This window comes from Microtus oregoni, unplaced genomic scaffold (assembly GCF_018167655.1).
Source record: "Microtus oregoni isolate MIOR12 unplaced genomic scaffold, Mior012 000022F_ref0000154, whole genome shotgun sequence".
Taxonomy (NCBI): domain Eukaryota; kingdom Metazoa; phylum Chordata; class Mammalia; order Rodentia; family Cricetidae; genus Microtus; species Microtus oregoni.
Genome location: NW_024543081.1, coordinates 35,368,669 through 35,390,996, shown reverse-complemented (window position 1 = coordinate 35,390,996; position 22,328 = coordinate 35,368,669). Strand labels below are relative to the sequence as shown.

At 41.2% G+C, this 22,328-nt stretch overlaps 1 protein-coding gene across 2 annotated transcripts in view; it reads right to left on the bottom strand.

Moving 5' to 3' along the window:
• Positions 1 to 4,725: 4,725 nt before the first annotated feature.
• The window catches only part of Enpp2 (ectonucleotide pyrophosphatase/phosphodiesterase 2), a 78,550-nt gene continuing 60,947 nt past the window's right edge, over positions 4,726 to 22,328 (bottom strand). For both annotated transcript variants that reach the window (XM_041672358.1, XM_041672359.1), the window contains exons 20-25: positions 15,597 to 15,733; positions 13,485 to 13,620; positions 12,547 to 12,624; positions 11,075 to 11,207; positions 9,647 to 9,803; positions 4,726 to 5,325 (exon numbers count right to left, since the gene is read on the bottom strand). In XM_041672358.1, coding sequence (XP_041528292.1) covers positions 5,155 to 5,325; positions 9,647 to 9,803; positions 11,075 to 11,207; positions 12,547 to 12,624; positions 13,485 to 13,620; positions 15,597 to 15,733 — 812 coding nt within the window. In that variant the 3' untranslated portion in view covers positions 4,726 to 5,154. The remainder of the gene's footprint in view (positions 5,326 to 9,646; positions 9,804 to 11,074; positions 11,208 to 12,546; positions 12,625 to 13,484; positions 13,621 to 15,596; positions 15,734 to 22,328) is intronic.

Here is a 22,328-nt window from a genome sequence, read left to right as displayed (position 1 = left end):
GAGAGAAGGGGTAAGAAAAAAAAGAATGGGAATATGAGAATTAAAATTCATATATAAATGAAAGAAACTGTCAAACGATTTTTAAATGCTGCTAAAAATGGCTATTCACATATAAAAAAGAGCTAAGGCGCATCTCTTATATGACATCAACGTACAAAACTAATATGAAGTGAACCATAAATCTAAAATGTAAAATATGAAAACTTAAAACTTCTAGAAAAAGAGAGAGAGAGAATGATTGGCCACACTGAGGTCAGCAAATATCTCTTAGATAATAAACCAAATCAGAATTTACTGAAAATCAAAACCATAAATTGAATTTCATCATAAATTTTAAAAACTTGAATCTCCATAATGTAATGTAGAAAGTAAAAAAAGGCAACTCTCAGACTGGAAAATAATAATTTTCAAATGACCAAAATCCTTTAACGGAAATTCCCTGAGTGAAATACATGGACAGTGAATGATCTTGTCACACAATGCTCGCCACTGCTGGCCCTGAGGAAGAGCAAAAATGGCTGACCACAGAGGTGCACTCCTGCAATCCCAGCATATGGAAGATACAGAAACAGGAGAACAATTGCAAGTTCAAGACCAGCCTGAGACACATAGCGAGTTCTGGGCTGCCCAGGCTACATAGTAAGGCCCCATCTGAAAAGAAGTCTCTGAAATACTATTATTAACCTATTAGAATTTCCAAAACTAAACCAGCCACACCAAGAGCTGGAGACGTAAGACCGTGGGGCTCTCAAACACGACTCATGGGAATATCAAATTCAACCACTTTGGCAATGAATTTTACACTTACATAAAGAAATTAAATTGTATCCATTTACCGTAGGATCAAGCCACTCCACACCTAGGTTTTTACTAAAGAGAAATGAAAACAAATCCCATATGCAAAAAGTTATACACACATGTTCTTAACAATGCAGCTATTTGGCAATTACTGAAACCTGAAAGCAGTCCAAGTGTCCACCACCAGATGAACAAGCCAGCGGGTTGTGTCTACAGAATATAATGCTGTGCAATTAAAAAAGAATGGAGCATCACTTGTGCAATAATCTAACGAGTCTGGGAGTAGCTGCACTGAAAGAAGTCAGGCAGCAAGCAGTGACTACTCAAGTCATCTCTTGGTAGAAAACACTAAAGTGCTACCTATTCTAGGGCAGCATAGCTGGGGGTCAAGGTTGGAGGATTCTGAGAGGAGGTGGAGTGGTTTGAAAATGTAAAAAGATAACTGTGGGACACAAGGAAATGTTTGGACATTGTTCTAGCTTGCTTTTCTGCGATAAAACACTAACCAAAACCAATCTGGAGAGGAAAGGGCTTATTTCAGCTTACAGGATACAGTCCATCCTTGAGGGAAGCCAAAGAAGAAACCTGGAGGCAGAAACTACAGAGGAAGTTTTACTAGTTTACTCTTTCTTTCTTTCTTTCTTTCTTTCTTTCTTTCTTCTCTATCTCTCTCTCTTTCTTTCTTTCTTTCTCTCTTCCTAATACAACCCAGGGCCATTTTCCCAGGAATGGCACCACTCAGAGCAGACTGGTCCCTTCCATATCAATCATCAAGAAAATTCCCCAGAGGCTCATTACCAACAGACCAATCTGATAGAAGCCATTAATCAACTGAAGTTCCCTCTTTCCGGGTGACTCCAGCTTGTGTCATGTGGACAAAATAATAATAATAATAAAATAATAATCAGCATAGATGTGATGGATGTATTCACTAACTTGGTGTCAAGGATTGTATCACAGAAGTACATATATATAAATGTTTATCAGAATGTATCCTTTACATATCTGCAGTTTATACATGCTAGTTTTACCTCCATAGAGGTGGAATTAGAGAGCAATGAAGCAAAAGAAATGGGCAGAAGTGGAAACAGAAGAGAGGAAAAGGGGAGACAGAAGAATTAAAAGGAAGAAGAAGAGAAGGAAAGGAGATAAAGACGAAGAGAATGGGGGAAAGAGAAGAAAATGATGCCAGAACTCAGTTTTTCCATATTTCACTCCAGTTAGCACGAGTTGCCAAGAGAGGTCAAGGACACTGGCTTCCTAGAAACACAGCCCAAACAGGAACCGCTACCACCCTAGGTTAGACCTCCAGCAGAGCTCTCTACCCCAGCTTTTAAACTTGAACATCTGAATTGTGTTTGTCACTGTCCCAAACAATTTCTGGCTTCAAAGCCACAGGAGATCGCCCATTGCCATCACTACTTCCCACCCACAGGGCGGCCCTGTCCTAATTCAGCAGGGAAACAGAACAAGGGAGCTCCAGTGAGAGAAGTGTAAACAGGAGAATCATCTGGGTCTCCCACAGCCACCCTCTTCCCAACCACCACAAGGAACAATGGGACAGGAAGCTGGGGGCTGCGGCTCTTGGGCAGTTACGCAAACCAAGTTGGCACCCATCAAGCCTTTTGTTCAGAGATTTTTTAAAAGTCAACCCTCTTATAAACAAGGCAGAGTGTTTTCTCCCTTGGGAAAGCATGTGGCTGCTTTTCTGGTTTACCCCATCCTCAGTGAGATCATTTTAGAGAGGCAGTTTCTGAGCCCTTGCACCCGGGTGGGACCACCATGCTAGTGAGTGGCTAGCAACTTGCTCAATGAGTGCATGAATGGACTAAGCTCTTGATATATTTTTTTTAAAAAAATCCCAACTTAAAATAGCCATCTAGGCCTCATTTTTAATAGAGTCCCTGTCCATTCAGAGACTTTCATAAATAACCCACAATTAATGCCGTGTGTTTATCTGTAAAGCCACGTACTTGAAATATACAGGGGCTGAGTTTGTTTATGAGACAGAAAGCTTTGATCCCAAGACAAAAATAGAGCAGTGGGATTCAAGTAAATTTACCTTGTTCTCTCCAGGAGCCTCAGGTTTAACCCATCTTGGGAAGAGTTCAGTCTCAGGTGATGCAGAACTCTCGTCTTCACAAGCACAATTAACTAACCCCTCCTTCCCAGCAAGGATGCTCTGAGGAGAGAAGCATCTCTTTCATAAGTGGACCCCTTAATTGGGTTTATTCCTGTGTGGATTTCTACCCAGAAGACACAATGTAATTATTCCCTTAGTCGGGTCAATATGCCAAAATCTTAAGTCACATCTCATCATGCCTAGGCTTGAGACTTCTCAGTTATTACCCAGTGCCCTTTTGGGTGGGATCAAGATACCTTATAAGGCCTTTCGGAACTCCTCTGGAATCTGACCTGGTCCCTGACTACCTAGATGCCACCGTGTTCAGGACGTCTGTTTCAGGTCTTCACACATATGAGATGTTTTCCTACCATCAGTATTTCTTCTCTTGTCTCTGCTTTCCTTGAGGCCAGCTCTTCTCCTGCCCCAAATCCAAACTAGAATGTTGTCTACAAGGTCATTCCCTTTCCCCACCCTTGACACTTGCATGCCTGTCACTAAACTCCAGCACTTTTCAATAGCATCTTTCTCTAACTGAAAAACACGTTTTACGAGTCCAGGAACCATGCAGGGTTTTATACATTGTTTTATCCCTGCTGGCCAGCTGGCATGTGATGCTCATTACGTCATCACTGAATACAGAATGAATAAGGAACTGTACTCCTGTTCATGTCTACCCTCCCTGCTCTCTAGCCCAAAGCCCAAGCCCGCTCACCACTCACACCTCATTCTTTTCCAGTCCCTAAAAATCCTCCCTAGGCTTCCTGTTTTTCAGGGTTTAAACACAAGGCATGCAAAGTAGCAAAGGTATGCCTGCAACAGTTGGTGCCCGATAAATGTAACTAAACTTAGCAAGACAATAATCACTAAAGTAGACTTGTGGCCCTGTTTCGAGTGTTGCCTGTAAATTTTCGAATACTCTTTGGGGCCATCTTTTGATGTCATGTGGTTTTCTTTATTTTTTTTTTTCACTCGGCACTATTTCTTCTCTCTTAAACTAATACATTTTAAAGGATTATTTGTAAAACTTTAAAAACCCATTTTATATACCAAAGAACCAATCGTGATCACTGCCACAGTGGAAACAAAGCCATATGCTTCTATTTAATTTTTAAAAATGATAATACTGGCAGTAATTGGAAACGTGACAATATTATTGACAACATTAATAAGGCAATTACATCTCTTTCCGTAAGGTGATTAACAACCCAATGACCTCTTTTCGCTATACATCAATATTATTTGAAGTCATAACTATGTGCTTTGAAATCCCATTCATATCATACCCTATGTCATTGTACTGTAACTAACACCTTGCCTTTGGCAATTCTTCTGCTCTAACTTGATTGGCTGCTTGTATAGACTTACTTTCTTCTCTTTACATTCTCTATGGTTCTTAGGTGGATGTTTTATATAGAATGCATGATTAATGCCGTTTTTGTTTTTGTAGGGCAGGGAATTAAACACAGTGTCTTGCACGTATTCAGTCAACTAATGTTATCTATATCTTTAGCCCCATAAAACAGCTAAGGTTGACTCTACTATTGAGAGTTTTTAACTGAACCAATCAAAAGAGACTATTCTTCCAAAGTCTGGAATGCCTTACAAAACAATTTTTCCCTGTTCTAATACACTTTTTCTCTCTGCCCTTCTGAGTCCCCATATGTGCGTGCCTATACCATCATACAGTTAATTATCAAGAATGCAGATGGGAAGACTCAATGCAAGAAATGCGTTTCTCACGAGCATGCCAACACGTGAAGTAAGCCCGCAGGTTCACAAACGAAACAAAGGCCAGACAGAACCAGGGGAAATCTGAACGTGTGATTTATTATCGTTAAGATGGGTCTATAAGGCTTAAATACATCGGTCAGCGTTAACAGCAGATGAATGTAGCTTTACAAAATCAGTATCTCAATACGCAACAGGACTACGTGTGGTAACTGTGCACTGGAAAATTAGTATTTCCTCGCTGCAAATGTTCGGTCTGCAGCACCATGTGGAAGCTTCTGCTTGGATCATGAGCCGCAGTGTTCGCTAGAAGCTCTCTACTCAGAACACAGCTCAGTCTAACTCAAGCATTAGAGGAAAAGTAACAGGTTTACTATGTCAGATTTGGTATAGGATTAAAATACTAAGTGTTTTTTTTTACGTCCTGCTTCAAATTAATAAATACAAACACAATATAAAAATATACACCAGTTGCTGAGAACACACTGCACATGCCCAGAAAGTTAAATCTCGCTCTCGTATGTATGCAGGTATGTCTTGAGGGCCAGAATTTCTGAATAGCTCCGGCTTGTCTTCCGGTAGAAGTCCAAACCAGTGAGGTGCTCAATGTCTCGCACGCGAGCTGTGTGCATCTTCATGAGATCCTCTACCCACTTGGACTCATCCTCCGAGCTCTGCAAGGCAAATGAAGCAGTCAGATTTTTTTTTCCTAGAAGAGATTATCTAAATGGTCATTTTCCACACTCCTGCGCACAGACCCAAAGCTTGTTGTACCGGCCTGACCTTCCTGTCTCTACTGAATCCCTGTCAGAAATGCCCCTACAATTCCATTTTTGGCAGTAAAAAGCTGTGCCGGACAAATGAGAAACGAGGCATGAAGAGGTGTAGTTCTCACTGGGTTCTCAAAACACAAGACAAAATTAGGAACATTGTGCGGAATCCAACCATTTGATTTTCTTCTCAGCCATTGAACGTAGGGTAGGGTTGAAAGCACCACACACCTAACCTGGGATGCTCTTCTGTCTCACAAAATAAACAAAGAGCTGGTGTCTAGCGTAGGAAGCTAGCGAGCATCCCAAGGCTGCTCAGAAGACCCATCAGATTCATCAACCGCCTAGGCAACAGCAGTGAGTTACTATCTGATAATGAGTTCAGCTTGAAACAGGTCAGTTGATGTATCTGGCACTTTGGGGCCCAAAAATTCTGAGTTGAAAATGGCGGCTCCACTGTTTCCTTGCTTGAGTAACTTGGTAAAGCTACTGAACACTCACTCCCCAACCCCCCGCCCCCCGCCCCAGCTTCATTGATTCACGTGGCCACTAATGCTGTCTTCACCAGCTCTCTGGGAGGTAGAAAAAATTCAAAGGCAGAGGAAGAAGGAAAAGGAGTCAATAGTAACACCACCAAAGAAGGGAAGGGGTCTTTTTCTGCCTTAGCTCCTCACGTAATAACCTCATTGGCAAAACTCCAGGCTAAAACCATGCAAAATGACAGAGCAACGTATTCAATGTCTAACTTGAAACTTAAAGATGCTTCAGATAAAGAGACCCTCGCTTCTTAAAAATATTTCAATTTGGAGGGAACATTGTGAAGGGGCGTAATAAGATCACGTGAGTGTCCTATGAATTAACCTGAATTAAGCTATTACTCTTCGTTAGTAGCCAGGGGCAGGAAGGACTTCACAAATTATACCACTACCTCATACCTCGGGTCTGAAATGTCCAGCGAGAGTCTTTAGAGAAGTCTACAGGGTGCTGTACAGCCCAGGGCCAAGAATGTTCAGGCATGCCCTCGCCTAACTCTTGACCACTGGCAATCTCAGTGAACCAGCCACCGAGGCCCACGGACCTGCAAAGGTTTTCTCAGAAAGCTTCAACCCACACAGACCTGGACCAAGGGTAACGGTAGCTCAGGCCAAGTCTAAAAATGTACTGTGAGCTTGTTGGTTCAGGAAACCAATGCCTGGCCATTCCAGGCAACGTGTAGAAATGGCTTTGCAGGCAGAAGCTAGGATTCGGACCTTTCATAACCTGCCCCCCTGCCTAAGCTAACCAAGATTTCTGCAACTCCCAATAAAGTCGAACCTAAATTTAGCCCTACCCGCATGGCTACTGACCAGTCCTCAGCATCACCATATAATTAACAAAGTAGGAGGTCTCCTGATGGGTCAAGACCCCCTCAGGGTAAGCATGAGGTTATATTTTGGGAGAATTTTCATATTTTGCTCTTTTGTTGGATTTCTCAATGGTCAGTGAGTCCAATGTTTCCTTTCAAAATGGAGTTCTGTGGGTGTGTGAACAGGCTTGAAAGAGTTTTTCCTAATTCAAAAATCACGGCCAGCTAGAATGGTAAGAATTCAAGGAAATACGAAAAATAAAAAAAAAACAAATTAAAAAATAACAGAATATTAATGCAATCACAAACAATCATGATTAATTTCTGCACTATTGATAGTCATTCTTTTTAAAGTTCGATTTTTTATTTTTTACGTTCATGTGTATGAGTGTATATTCATGTATGTCTTAGCACCACCTGTCTGCAATGCCCACGGAATGCAGAAGAAGTGACCAAGCTGGGATCCAAACTCTCCCATCACCATCCTGCAGTGATTGGAGGATTCCCAAAGAACCAAGATATACTGTAAACAGCCTACCGTATATATAAATGTCTGTGTGACATGTATTCCGTCTTTTAATTTTGGAGCAATTTTGAATTTCATTTTGTATGCGTTTGGTTTTACCTCCCCATGGGTTTTCAGGAGAACTGAGGCTTTCTCGAGGGAAGTACAGTGATGTTCCAAGAGGAATTATGTTCCGTTATGAACTGAGACTGAAACATCGAGCTGATGAGCTGATGGCAGGGATCTGTCACTTCCCGTTTCCCCTCTTCTTCCCCCTTCCCAACCACACATGGGGCCCCAGAAATCCTCTGGCTACAGTACTTCTGCCTTCCAGCCTCTCTTTAAGTGTCTAAGCCCACACCCCAGGTCCAGTTCTGTGACCTCATTCTTATGAATCCTGCCAATACCTTTTGAACACCGTGTTCAATCTCCACCAGCCTAAACTCCTTAGAGCAAAATCTAAAATGTTGCCCTTCTGATGAAAGACTTTTTCTTGTTTTTCTAATTGCACAATAAGAAAAACTCACCAAGTTCTCTGCAGATAACTGCTAATTATCTTTGGAATTTAAAGTTCCCTATCCTACCAGCTCACCAACATCTTTTAGTAAATGTAAGTTCCTTAGACATCAACACACAGGCAGGAGGAAGAAAGAGAGACCTTCCAGGATGACTATATGACAAGAACAATATATGAAGAGGACCTACACAATACTTGGACCATAACGCACACTTGGCAAATGGGAACAACTTCGACAGCTATTACAACCGGTGTTAATGCAACGACCACTACAATTTTAAATTTTTGATAACAGGCAATTTTTATAAACATCACCCATCACTTCTTAGCCTTTTGGCTACTATCAAGTGTAAAATATTATCTCTCATCAAATTCGATATTTAAAAAAAATGTAACTAGCTGCTTATACAATAGTTCACATTTCTATTATTTCTTAAAGTCTTTATTTTGCTTTGAACAGTCAGGGCCTGAATTCTTCATCCATAATTGAAGCCTTTGTCCAGGAGCCACACTGTCCAAGAAGCATGAAGATGATGATCTTCATTGGACCAATTGTTATGCCATTTTATTTTATTTTTACTTTTTTCTGAGACAGGGTTTCTCTGTGTAACAGCTGTCCTGGAACTTTTGTAGACCTCAAACTCACAGAGATATTCCTGCCTCTGCCTCCCAAGTTTTGGGATTAAAGGCATGCACCACTTACACCCAGCTGGCCTTTAACTTCTTAGTGTAGGTATTTCTGCTCATGTTTTATTTTCAGCACTATGTAGTAGGCTGCCTAGAAGTTTATGGCTGTGGCTAACAGTATTTTTTTCTCCTAAAACACTTTATACAATTTAGGAATTTGAGTGTAATTTATTGACTAACAATCCCATTCTAGAGAGTCTATCCCTATTCCTTCTATTGGTGAAATTAAAGCATATGGGCTATTACTTCTAGAATCAAACCTGCAGCAAAGAGTTTCCAACACAATAAACATATATGAAGAGAATATATGACTTGTCCCTGAGTCTTAAATCTGTACACACAGCCTGGTCTGTCTTCCTGCTGAGGGCTGTTCCTTTTTGTAAATTTAATATATCTTATTTATTTTATGAGTATGGGTAATTTCTTTGCTTGGATGTCTGAGCAACAGGTATATGCCTGGTGTATCCATAGAGGCCAGAAGAAGGCACTGGAATCCTGTGATTGGAGGTCCAGGTGGTTATGAGCCATTATATCGGCGCTGGGCATTGAACTCTGGGCCTCTCGAAGAGCAGCCAGGGCTCATAACCACTGAGCCATCTCTCCAGCCTCTGCTAAGGGCCTTTTCGTTATATCATTCTGCTTCCTAGCTCTCTCCATGTGAAAATAAACAATACAGGAGTCCTGTGTGCTGTGAGACAGCTGTTGTGTTTTCCCATAGCTAGCAACAAATGCTAACCTGACTAATAAGTGCATGTGTGCATGTGTTTTAAAAACTTTTATTATGCATGTTTCTAAGCATCCACAAAAGAAAATATCGATATGGTAAATATTTTTGAACTCTTATTCTGTCTCTACTATTATCAAAATGTTACTATTTTCCCTTTTGGTGCATCTCTTTTGTGAAGAAAAAAAAAGTTCAACATAGAAAACAAATAGAACTGTGTTACATATATACACATATGCACATGCGTACACATGTACACACACACTAAGAAAACAATACAAAATTATTATTATGGAATACCAGGTCCCTATATATGCAGTATAGTTCTACTTGAGCCATTCCCCCTTTCCATCTGGCTGGATGATCCATGTGCTTCATTCTGGTTCAATAGTGGGGGTACAAATTAGTCTGAGAGCTCAGCCTGGAGGACTCTGCCTCTGAACTCACATTGCAACTTTCATCGTTGTCGGGCCGGTGAGGAAGGATGAAAGAGGACACAGAGAGGGGACCATCACACTTGTCTGCGGGCTGAGTGAAGTCCAGGCAGCTGGTGATGATGCTATAGTAGTGAGTTGGGACAGGAATAGAGCTGCCTTCCACATACCTGAACCAGGAAAGTCAGTAAAATTACAAGACACATCAGAATGTTCTCTTAAAACTTGCTTACCCATGGCAACACCCTACTAGCCTACGTTAAATAAACATGATGTTCTCTCTGCCTGAAATTGTCGCCCTGTCTCTACCTGGTGGAAACAGAAAGGTATTCCAAGAAAATAAACTGGCTGCATTGAAGAGTTGGAGGCAATCAACGGTGTCTAGAATAATGACGTAGAGCAAGGAGCTGGAAAAGTCTATAAAAGACCAATTGTGATGGTTTCTGAGAGCCAGGATCCAGCACTTAGGGGCTGTGGTTTAGGCTGCATTACTCCATTGGAGGTCTGGCAGATGTAAAGTGCCAATATTAGATTTGTGTTTCAGAAAGATGACTTTCATAGGTACAGAAAATGGTCCAGAATCCCAAGACACTGGATGTAGAGGAATCACAGCACTTTTAGCCTACACTGAAAGCCTAAACTTGGTACAAAGGAAGCACTAACATCAAGAGTGGGAGAGGAGCCTCATGCTATTAAATGGGATTTCTCCAGTAGAGCAAAGTGTACACATTTAAATCCCACACCCAGCTTGACACTATAATTTTAATCATTTTTCTAAATCTTGAAATTGAGTGAACTTAATTTTGTTTAAAATTATCAAAATGACCAACAATAAATATATGTAATTAAGATGAAATTTCTCTTTTCAGTTGTTGAAAAGGAAGTTAATGTCTATACAATTAATTATCTGTATTTCAAAATAGTATTTTGTTTGCTAAGTATCTATTTTATTTATACACTCTGTGCTAATTTCTGACTATTTGTGCATGTATAAATGGACTAGACTACATATTCTTATAAGCACAGTGTTTACCTTACCTTTTTATATCCAATAGTACCAATAGGAGAGAGATAATTGGATTCAACCAAGGTCTTTATGCAACTTTTTAATAAGCCATACTGACTCAGAAGATAGAAAAGATTCCAAAACTCTCTAGAAATCATAAAAATCAATTAAAATCACAATTTGGCTAATGAAGAGTCCCTGAGGAATAAATGATAATTTCAAAAATATCGGTATCCTTTTCCATCACAAAAGTCAAAATTTTATTCTAGCTACTAAAGCCACACTTAATCAAAGATCGAAGACCACTAAAGATCTTAATAATGAGATTCAAAGACAAAATAGTTAAGGGCATGAACTCTTCTCTAGCATAGGAATAACCTTGAAGGACGCCTTAGAATTCAGGCATCTCACACAGAACAGAAAAGAGAAGCTCACTGTTTGATTTCATCCTCAGTGTCGCGTAAGCCATCGTAATTGTAGTCAAAAACTGGTCCACTTATTACATTGACTCCATTCCTTTCTGAGGCATATTTCTTCACCAAAACCCTTTGGAAATAAGTCCAGATACCTGTACGAAGACACAGATCAGTCAGTCCTTTGTGCACAAAAAGACTTGTTTCAGACAAACTCTCTGTAGGAGGCTTTCTTCAAGTGCAATGTCAGGAGCCAAGAGCAGCTGTGACCATCAAAACCTGTTCTCCAGTTTTATCTTTGTTTTTCACTAAAACTTGTGAAAGGAAAGATAAGAGGAAGCCGACAATGCCAGGGAGGCAGTAAGCCTGGCCCAGTAGGTCAGGGGAAGTTCCCAGCAGAGGCAAAGAAGCAAAGATCTGAAAGCTGAATGGGTTCATATATCTCAGGCAACGTCGTAGGGGCAGAGCATGCCAGATAAAGAGAGTTACAGTGTTAGCAGAAGAGGAAGTATTTTAGCCATTGGGCACGTAAATCTTTAGAGGTCAGACAAAAGGATTTCTGAAGCTCTAGGACTAGGGAATGGGCTCAGTTGGCAGTGTTTTCCTAGCATACACCAACTTCGGGCTTCACTCTCGGCACTGTATAGACTACGTGTGGTAGCGAATGATTGTGCCCAGCATCCAGGAGGGAAGGAAAGAAGGAGATCATCCTCAGCTTCACAGTTAGTTCAAACGCAGCATGGACTGCATGGGATACCATCTCCAAAGAGGATATGAGTTGAAGGAGATAGCTTCGTGGTTGGGGGTGTGTCTAACGTGTATGAGGCTCTGAGTTCAATACACACTACTAAAAAAAATGGCATAACCAATGCTCACACTCTAGGAACCAACAGTTGGCTTTGCGGGCCAGAGTATACAGTGCTTATTCAGTTCACAGAATCACTATCATTCACAAATACTGGTCTTGTGAACAAACTATATAGTCAAAGAAGCTAAAATAATAACTTGCATAAAATCATTTGATTTCTATTCTCATAAACAAGAATATTCATAATCTTCTCCTGGGTTTTAGGGTCAACATTCAGAACAACATTAGCACCCTAAAGGAAAAGGGTGTTCACGGCCTTTGCAGACATGCTCACTACATAAATACAGATGTTGGGAAGGGTGCAAGTGACCTCTAAAGTTCAGTAAGATTCATAAAAACAGAAAGGACTGCAGGTTAGAACATGGCTTAGTTCAGCTCTACAGCTCATGGCCTGGGTCCCTTTCTATGCTGTCAATTTCTGAATTATAAGCAAGGACTAGATCACTGGCCAGCTTCCCTCCCACGCAGGTCAACTGGAGGGAGTTTATATAAAAGGTCTTCAAAGGGCATAAAAGATGAACCATTGCAAGGTATTATTAAAACCAGTATGGGAGGGGGAAAAAAGTAAAGGGTAAATTTAAAATATTTATTTTCTAAGTAATAGTTTATTAGGTAAATATACTTACGCTTGAAAGCGGGATACATTGGAACCATGTTGGTTACAAGGAATGCATCATATTTAGCTTCTGGGGAAGAGCTCAGATCTAAACATCAGGAGAGCAAACAGAATACATTGCTTACCAAGGCTGACATCAACAGAAAAGCACTCTTTAAACCAACCCAAACAGCTTGAAGCCAGCAGACCTGAACTTTTATTTCCACTTATCTCCTCTATTAGACACTTCCGACTTCACGCCCACTCGGTCGCTTCACCGCCCTCCACGCTCTCTGAAAGTATTTACAGCCCTTTTCTTCCTACGGAGTTCTTGAGTCTATAGTTCTCTGATCCCATTACTGTGACTTAGACTCTTTAAAAATGTCATTAAGATAATACGATGTAATTGTTTTTAGGAAATCACCTCTGCAGGACTGTGCCACTAAATAGCCTCCCACCCACGCTCAGGCAAATGACTCTTATTAAACTCAATGGGCCACACACAAAAAGGGGGCGTGGAAATGGGAGGGAGACTTGGGGAGAAGGTAGCTCCAAGCAGGAGGCAGGGTGACAGAGGGCAATGGGGGATAAAAATGACAAAAACACAGCATATAAACATATGGAACTGCCAAATGAAAACCCTTTCTTAAGAAAGAATTAATGTCCTCATAACTTACTATTTCTTCCACATGCCACTTTAACAGTGTGAAGGAGAACACATTTCCCCTATACTTTCGATTTTTCCAGAAGAGCAGGATGTTTATAAGTTGGTCATTTTCAGGCTCAATTTTGGGAGAATTTCACAGCCTCCCAAATGCTTCCCCATGAAGAAACCCTGGACCACTGAAATCCTAACTAGCGAGCTTCAAACTCTGGATTATACATCCCAACCTGACATGCGCACACATGCACGCGCATGTGAGTGCACGCACACACACACAGTGACCAGACCCTAACGCTGCAACTTACAGGGAGGAAAAAGGAATCCATATGACATCTGTTTATCATTTTTATAGGCCAAACAGTTCTGACTGAATCCTGGAGACACACGAACGTCAGGGCGAACACAGTTGGTCAGATGCTCCGGGATGCTGGAGACCTCGGCCTGCATGTGGAGTCAGAGACACTCATGGATTGATGCTTTACAGAGATGAGCCCAAACAGCATGGGCAAAGCTAGAGTTTCTCTTATGAACAGCTCAAACCCAAACTTGCAAGCTTCTCATAGTTCATAATCTGATATTTTAAGTCCCTTTAAAAAGTCATTCTTAAAAAAAAAAATACAATAAGCCTATAATTCTCAATCTCTTGGTTGTCTGCAGTAGAATCTTTCTTATCAAAGTCTGAAGTAGAACTATTTATAAAATGGAAATTCCACAGCTGCAAAGGTCACTGAAGAGCTAAAACCCCTAGCTAGGCCTGGGGGTACACAAGTAAAATCCCACCCTTCAAGAGGCAGAGTCAAGAAAGCTGCTCATAAAATCACGGCCAGCCAGGTCTGTATAGCAAGTTCCAGATTAGCTGGGCTTATATACCAAGACTCTGCCTCAAAGCCAAGCAAATGCTCTTTAAAATAATAGACAAGTGCTGGGAAGACAGCTCAATCAGTAAAGCACTTGGTTTGCAAGCCTATGAGAACCTGAGTTGGATCCTCAGAACCCAAGTAACTAGTCAGGCACAGCGGAGCACAGGCGCGAGCCCAGTGCTGAGGAAGCAGATAGGCTGAGCCTAGCTGTTTGTCGGTCACCCAGCCTAGCCGACTTGGTAAGCACCAAACTAGTGTGAGCCCCTATCTCCAAAAAAAATGAGGTGGATGGCATCCATGACGAAACACACATTCACACACACATACAAATACATATGCATACACACACACACATATATATATCTTCTTTTAAAAGCATACATACCTATCTTTCTGTTTCTCTCTCTGTCTACCTGTGTGTCTGTCTGTCTGTCTGTCTCTCACTCTCTCTCTGTATCTACTTGCATGTATGCACACATAGTAGAAATTAACAAGATTGTTGGGGAAGTAATAATCTTGTTATTTACATTTACAAGTTAAAAATATACTTCTAAGTATATATACTTGATATATCTAATAGATGTGAATTTCAACTACAAAATAAGCTGTTCTAATTGCTGATCTATGGCTTTGCATCACATCCATATGAAGTTCAAACTCCAATTAAAAACGTTTTTTATTAAAATACAAACAGGGGACAGAGAGATCACTCAGCAGTTTAGAGCACTTGGTGCTATTGCCAGAGGACTTGAATTCTGGTCCCATCACCTACATGGTGAGTCACAACCATACATAAATCCAGTTCCAAGGGATCCTATGCCTTCTGATTTCTGAGACATAAAGTGCACATACGTGCATGCAGGCAAAAGCACTCACACAGAAACTAAAATAAGGAAATCAAATCTTTTAAATTCTTGGCAACTTTTAAAACGTAAGATAAAATACAAAGAAAACGTTGACAGCAAGGTCGGGCTGAGCATGGTTATATCTGGGGACTTGCTACTTCTCACTAAATCTGATTGCTAACGGAGAACTGCCCTAAAAATTAACATCTATTAAAACAAGCTATAATTTCCACTATACCAAAAGAAAAAAAGAGAGAAAAAAAACAATAAAAAAAAAAAAAACCTTGATGGCTTCTGTAACTATTGAGCAAAATGTAACATGGGAAAAAAGAATCTAAAAACATTATTATATTTCTTTCAATGCTTACATAATATAGTAGTCAGACAGAACAGTGAATGAAGACTAATTTTAAAAATGTATTGCAACAAAGCAGGTAAGAGTGTTTCCTCCAAGACTGACGCTTGAGTTCAATCACAGGACTCACAGAGTGGATGGAGGGAACCAACTCCATTAGCTGCCTTTTCCCCTCCATGGGCACACCATGGCACACTTGAACACACATGCATGCATACACGAAAAGAAACAAATAATATCACAGTAGATGCAACAGAAGTTTCTTCAATCAGAAAAACAATGAAGGTCAAATCTATTCATCATCAAAAACACTCACTATACCAAATAAAGAGTAAAAGGCCCAATTTTCTCAATAACCTGCTTAGAAACGGTATATGACATCCAGAGAGGCATCAAGAATATTTCACTATAGCCACTTTCAAAATCCGTGTGGTATAAGATATTGTATCTAGTCCGGTAAAGCACTGCAGGTCGTCCATACAGGAGATGTCTCTCTGAGAAAGAAAGAAGGGGAAAAAAAAAAAGCTGTATTCAACACATAGTCAACTTTATTCCAACTATGAAATAACAGAAGAGAGTCACAATGCCCACAGTCTATAGTTTACCAGCTTACTTATTAATCAAGTTAGTGTTCCTAACACTTCTGTGGTTTATCTGATCACCTTACCAAGGGTCAAAACGACAATATAAATACTATAGCTAGGAAGAAGCTTTTTGAAACTTTCAGATTTAAAGGTCTGTATAGAAGGAAACATACAGTAAATTCTGCGATGAGTCAGAGATGGGGAGCCAATAGGATTGGATTTTACATCATTAAATGATTTGACCCCTGAAGAGGTTTATGGGGTTAGTCAAGGACTCCGCTAAGAGCAAGGCTCTTTCTTCCCATTATTTGCCAACTGCAACAGAAATGTACATTATTCCAGCATAAAGAGAGAGTAGTTAGCAGCCCTGTTGTTGGGCTTGAACTTAAAGGAACATGTATAGATAACAGAAGCAGGCATTCAAAACGGTCCCTCAAATATAGACGAGAAGCCCATCTATTACCAAAGAACTCCCTCTCTTAAAATCCCTGAAAACGGAGTTGGGCTCCTATAAGGAAGATGGTCATGAAGCCTTATTTACTCTTTGAGGTAAAAGATAAGAATTCAGTATTGCAACCCATGGAGAAGCCTGGAGCTTAACTTGTCCACTTGGGAGAGACTAAACTCTCATAAATTTATGAAAACTAGGGTCCTTGTACACCCACATACTTAGAGGTCATAGCCTAGTAACAAAACTCACAATTCCTAAGTGATTTAGAATGAAACCTGCTTTTACTGTAATTTTTATAAAAGAAAATCTGGCAAGCACTCACTAAATATTATGTATACATGTTGCTTTAATTAAATTGCTACCCTTCTATGCAAGTACTAGAGAAAAAAAAATGTTCGGACAACACTTGGCGAAACCCTCCCAAGAAGAATTGCTGATTTGCGGCAGAGTGGCCAATGCTATCCCAACGTAAGCAACTTCAGGGAAGTCTGGCTTCCTGAGCTTTGAAATAAATGGAGAAGCCTCACTTAAGCTGCCAAACTTGGGGGCCCACCCCGAAGAATCAGAATGTACCATAGTGATATTAAATAAATAAAAATCTAATAAACAAATTAAAAGCCAGCAAATCCAGCAATAGTACTTGGGGGCCATAAACCGATCCAGATCTTCTTTGCAAACTCAGACCAAACCTTTTCTAAGTTCAAAATTTCTATTAAGGTTTTTCTTGTTTTCATTTTGGCTGCCTCTGAATTTGCTGGTTGCAGCTGGAAGCAGAAGTATCAGAATTCTTTGAGAAGCTGTTCTCTAATCGGTTAAGTTTTAACGCTTACCAAGGGAGTGGGTTTGAATAAGAATGGCCTCCATAAACTCATAGATTTGAATGCTTAGTCACCAGGGAGTGGAACTACTTGAAAGGATTAGAAGGATTGGGAGTTGTGGCCTTGTTGGAGAAAGTCTGTGACTGGGGGGGGTGGGATGGGTGGATTTTGAGGTTTCAGAAGGCCCAGGCTCAAGGCTCAGGTTCTCTCTCTCTCTCTCTCTCTCTCTCTCTCTCTCTCTGTCTGTCTCTGTCTCTCTCTCTCTGTCTCTCTCTCTCTCTCTCTCTCTCTCCCCCCCCCCCCATATACCTATGTATCAGGATGAAGCTCTCAACTATTTCTCCAGCACACACCTGTCACGCCAGCTGCCACACTTCCCGACACATTAGTATTAAATGTTTCCTTTACACTAGTGTCTCTTCACAGCAATGGAAGAGAGACAAAGACACTAGCCTATTCCTCAGGACTCAAGCTGAAGCCTGCTCCCTCCTCTGTCCACCTGTGGCACCCCTCCTTAGAGAGTACCCACCAAACAACAGTTGAGATGAACTACAGTCTTCAGCTCTTCCTTCCTCCAGACCTCCTCATTTCTTGGCATTTTCAAGAATAACTTTTCTTTCCCCGGGGGCTGGTTTGCTCGCAGCATCCCACTTGTAACTGTTATAAACAATTCTATATGATGCATATGATTTCCTTTCTACTAGGGATAATATATATTATTTCTGTCACTTGGAGTATACATTCATGATGGATGTGTGTGTGCACGTGTATGTGTGTGTGTGTGCATTCATGCTGTGAATGAATGTGTATCTGTGTGTGTGTGTGTGTGTGTGTGTGTGTGTGCATACATGCTATGGGTGTGTGTTTGTTCACGCATATGGAGGACAGAGGTCAACACCAAATATCCCTGTTTATCTCCAGCTTGCTTTTAGTACAGGGTCTCTCACTAAATCTAGAACTCACTGATTTAACTAGAATAGCTCACCAGCGAGCCCTAAAGATCAACCTGTCTCTGCTACCCCAGGTCTTCAATTACATGCATGTACTGCCATGTTTACTTTTTACATGTGTGATAGGGATGCCAACTCTTATGTTACTTGTGGCAGATATATTGCTAATTGAGCTATCTCCCCAGCTCCAATCCTATCCCTCAGTTCCTTGCACATCCCTTCCTTGAACATTTACTAAGCTCTTTCTTTGTACCAGGGCTTGGCCTGGAGAGAGGAGATACCTAACAAAGGCTTAGAGCTCTTGCCCTCAAGAAGCTCACAGTCCAGTGACAATCCTGCTGTCTATAACCAACATGTAGCACAGACTGCACTGTCTCTGGTACACACACAGGGTGAGGTAATGCAGATGAGACATATTACAAACAGGCATAAGCTGCCATGATATTCAAACCAGGGTGACCTACTCACCGCTTCACTTCTGTTGCCCTTGCGTTACGGTTAACAACCAACAGTGCCTGATAAACAATACAGCCCCAAAGTTTAAAATGGAAAAAAAAAAAAAAGCAAGAGACTTGAGGAAAAAGGGAGATGAGACGCGAGATTGGCAAGGCAGCCTGAGGAGCCTCCCCAAGAGGCCTCTCCATCTCTACCCTCCCTTGAGCTCAACACACAAAGGTTGGGTTTGCTTCAGAAATCAATCCCACAGCTCCGAGCTATTGACACAGCTGCTGCTTTTTGAACACGGCCAAAAGACAAACATATCATCATCCCATTTGCTTTTTTGTCAATTCCCATCGAACTTATGAGAAAAAGAAAAAAGTACAATGACATCAACAACCTCCCAAAAATCCAACCAAAATTCCCACCCGGATCTCCAAAAATCTAGCCAACTCTTTTTGTAGCATAATTATTCATGCAAGGAAGAAGAGAAATCATCTTTGCAAGAAAAAAATACATTTTGAGGTTCGGAATCAAGATTTAGGTTTGACTTTGCCATTGACCGTGAATCACAGGTCCCAGCATGGCCCAGTGGTTAGCCTTGGACGTCTCAGGAGAACCACACATTGCGTCTCTCTTCAGCGCACACTGCATTTCTCTTTAACAAAATGATCCTACTCAAACCACAAAACGGACTTGACTCTTCAGTCTTCACACGTTAAAATATCTGTCGCAAGGTCAGCCCCTGAGCTCTTTGTCTGCAGCATAGTCTCCAGGTTTCATTTTTAATTTTATATACTTTGATTTCTAATCTATGTAGGGTATTGACATTTTGAAGATTTGATTCTGAAAATTTTTAGAAACTTTTAATGAGCATGATTGTTGTGTGTATTTATGAGACCTGATTCTAGCAAAAACTTGCAATGGTCAGATTAATTGAATAGGAAGAGTAATCAGCTTAAATACGTGTGATTTCTTTATGTCGGGACACTGAAATTTTTCTCTATGAATAGTACTGAAATACACAGTTAAGTGAATGTGGCCAACAGCACATTAGCACCCTTTAACCAGCTTCTTTCCCATAATTCATACTGTGTGTTTGTGCACACATATGTATAACATACATGCATGCTAATGATTATGTGCACATGAAGGCCAGGAGTTGATATTAGTTGTCTATTTCTCTCTCTCTCTTTCTCTCTCTCTTTCTCTCTCTCTCTCTCTTTCTTTCTCTCCACACACACACACACACACACACACACACACACACACCCCTTGTGCTTTGAGATAGAGTATCTCACAGAACCTGGAGCTCAATGAATAACTAGACTGGGTAGGAAGGTCTAGAGATGTGCTGTCTCCTCCTCCCCAGTGCCGGGGTTACAGAAGCATGCCAGGCCTGGTTTTTCTACACGGCTCCTAGGCATCCAAACATAGGTCCTCATGTTTCTTCTACTGCAGGCACTTTACAAATGAACCACCTCCCTAGAGCCAAGCCTCTCGGGATGCCCTGATGTGGATCTATCTAGTGTAGTCCGAGTCTTCCCCGGGCTGAGTTCCTACTGCAGAGTTCGAGGCACTGCCTTCCTTCCACACCCAAGTTCCCTGTTTACAGTAGCAGCCCCGGCATTTTAGCCTATGCCAGCACTCCCGTCCCGATACCACATTTGGCAAAGGATCGTGAGACGATTCTTTTTAAGTGGTGTGGACTTCCCCAGAATTCACTCTTTTTGTCTTCCAAAGTTTAGTCATGCAGGCTGGAGTTTGTGTTTCTTCGCCCGCCTCTGCTTCCTGATTCAGGCTCCAGCAGACGGACTTGGAGCCACATGAAAACCCTTCTCCCTTTCTGCTTTCTTAAACGTTCACTCCCACAGTAACATATGCTTAAAATTTACCACAAAATCTCTACCAAAAAAAAAAAAAAAAGCCTTTCCTTTTCCTCTGTCCTTCCTCCTTCTTTGCCTTCCAAGCACCTATTGTCCTTCACGGCCATTTCAGCCTCCAAGGGAACAGATTCCACGCTTCTAGTCACAGGTTCTGCTTTTCAACCCCATCATTAAAGCATTCTCTTGTAAGCCGGAGGGTGGTGGCACACTCTTTAATCCCAGCACTTGGGAGACAGAGGCAGGCATCTTTGTGAGTTCGAGGCCAGCCTGGTCCACAGAATGACTTCTGGGACAGCCAGGGCTACAGAGAATCCCTGTGTCGAAAAACAAAAAAAAAACACACAAACAAGAAACACTCTGTTGTAATTCATCTGCTTGCTAAATCTTGCAACAGAACAATCACTTTCTGAAGACAGGGGCTAAATCTGTGTTATAAAGCCTGTCTCCCATAATAACAATCACACATGTACATAGTAACCAGTTGACAAACGAATTAAAAAATATATATCTGGGTGTCTACATGCGGCCTGCCTAATAGAATTTTGAGATAGACCAGGCTCATCTGGGTCACCTCTAGTGATGATGTAAATTTACACACGATAATTCAGGTGTATGGCCCACGCAAACTCTAGGCCAGCTTGTTAGACTTCGTCCCCCTAGTCTTTTGGGTAATCTCCAGTCAGGTGCTGTCTGCTGCATTATTCTATTAGAACGAAGGAGCGACTCTTCCTAAGCACAAACTCTGCCTGAGCTGCGTCTGCCAAGGTGGCATTAGGACTCTGCAGTGAGAACAAGTGTTCACATCTGTCAGCAGGCCAGCAACCACTGTAGCCTGAGACCAGCAACCAATGTAGCCTGAGACGGTGGCTCCTGATGATCGATCTCCTAAGAGCATTCTCAGAAGACAGCACAGGGCTTGTGTCGAATCTCAGCTCAGCTCTCCCTTGCTCTCAACCCTTGACTTCCCAATGCCCCGTATTGCTCAGAACTGTTGCATCACTGAGAAGCAGAGACTAGAAAGTGCCAAGTTCAGTCCTCACCCAGAGCAGCCATGGTTATAGCTCTAGCTGGTCAGTAAAGGGTCCAAACTGAATTTCAACAGAAGTACACTGGTGGGTACAAGTTATTTAAATGGAGCGTCTATCATCAAGACCTTGAGTCCTACAATAAATCACAAGCGATTGTGGAGCTAGTTACTTTCCAAATGCTTTCTATAACACATGCACATACATGCCCATACTGTGGAAAACAAGAATCCACCTTCCTTAACAACACAACTGAACAGGAAGTATTTCAGGATTTGAAAAGGTCCCAGAGATCGCTGAACAATAGTCAAAATTCTTCTACTCATTAAGCAATAACTACTAAGTCATTTTATATATATATAAACTTCATATGGTGTGTGAAGTTCCAAACATACATAGGCATTAAAATGATTCGAGTTCCTTTTCATACAAAGGTGATAGCATGTCCTTGCTTAAGAAAATACAAAGGGTTTTCTAGCAATGGAGAAGAGACTATGGCAATAATTGCTGGTTGTAGTTCTTCCTCTTCTGGCTATAATGCTAGGATTGCCTGTAAAGAGAGTCAACATTTTCCCTGAAATCCATTCCTTCCTCCGCTGACTCAGTATTACAAGGAAATGAGTTCTCACTGCCACTACTTGTGACCAGAAAACAATGGCCATTATGCAACCCAGACTCAGAATTTACCACCTACCTAGAAACAGTCTGACTTCAGCAAACCGGTCACGAAGACAACAGTTTGCTTCCTCTTTATTTTACAAAGGCTTTGATTGCCTAGCAATCTACACATTAACAGCAAACCAGCACCTAAGACTAATCTGAGACTTTCTGCCCTCAAATAGACTTCAGCTGTTTCACAACTGGCATTGGCAGCTTTCACGTGTGTTCTCCATAGACGTCTGACTTATTTCATAGTGTATGACATTACAACAGCAAG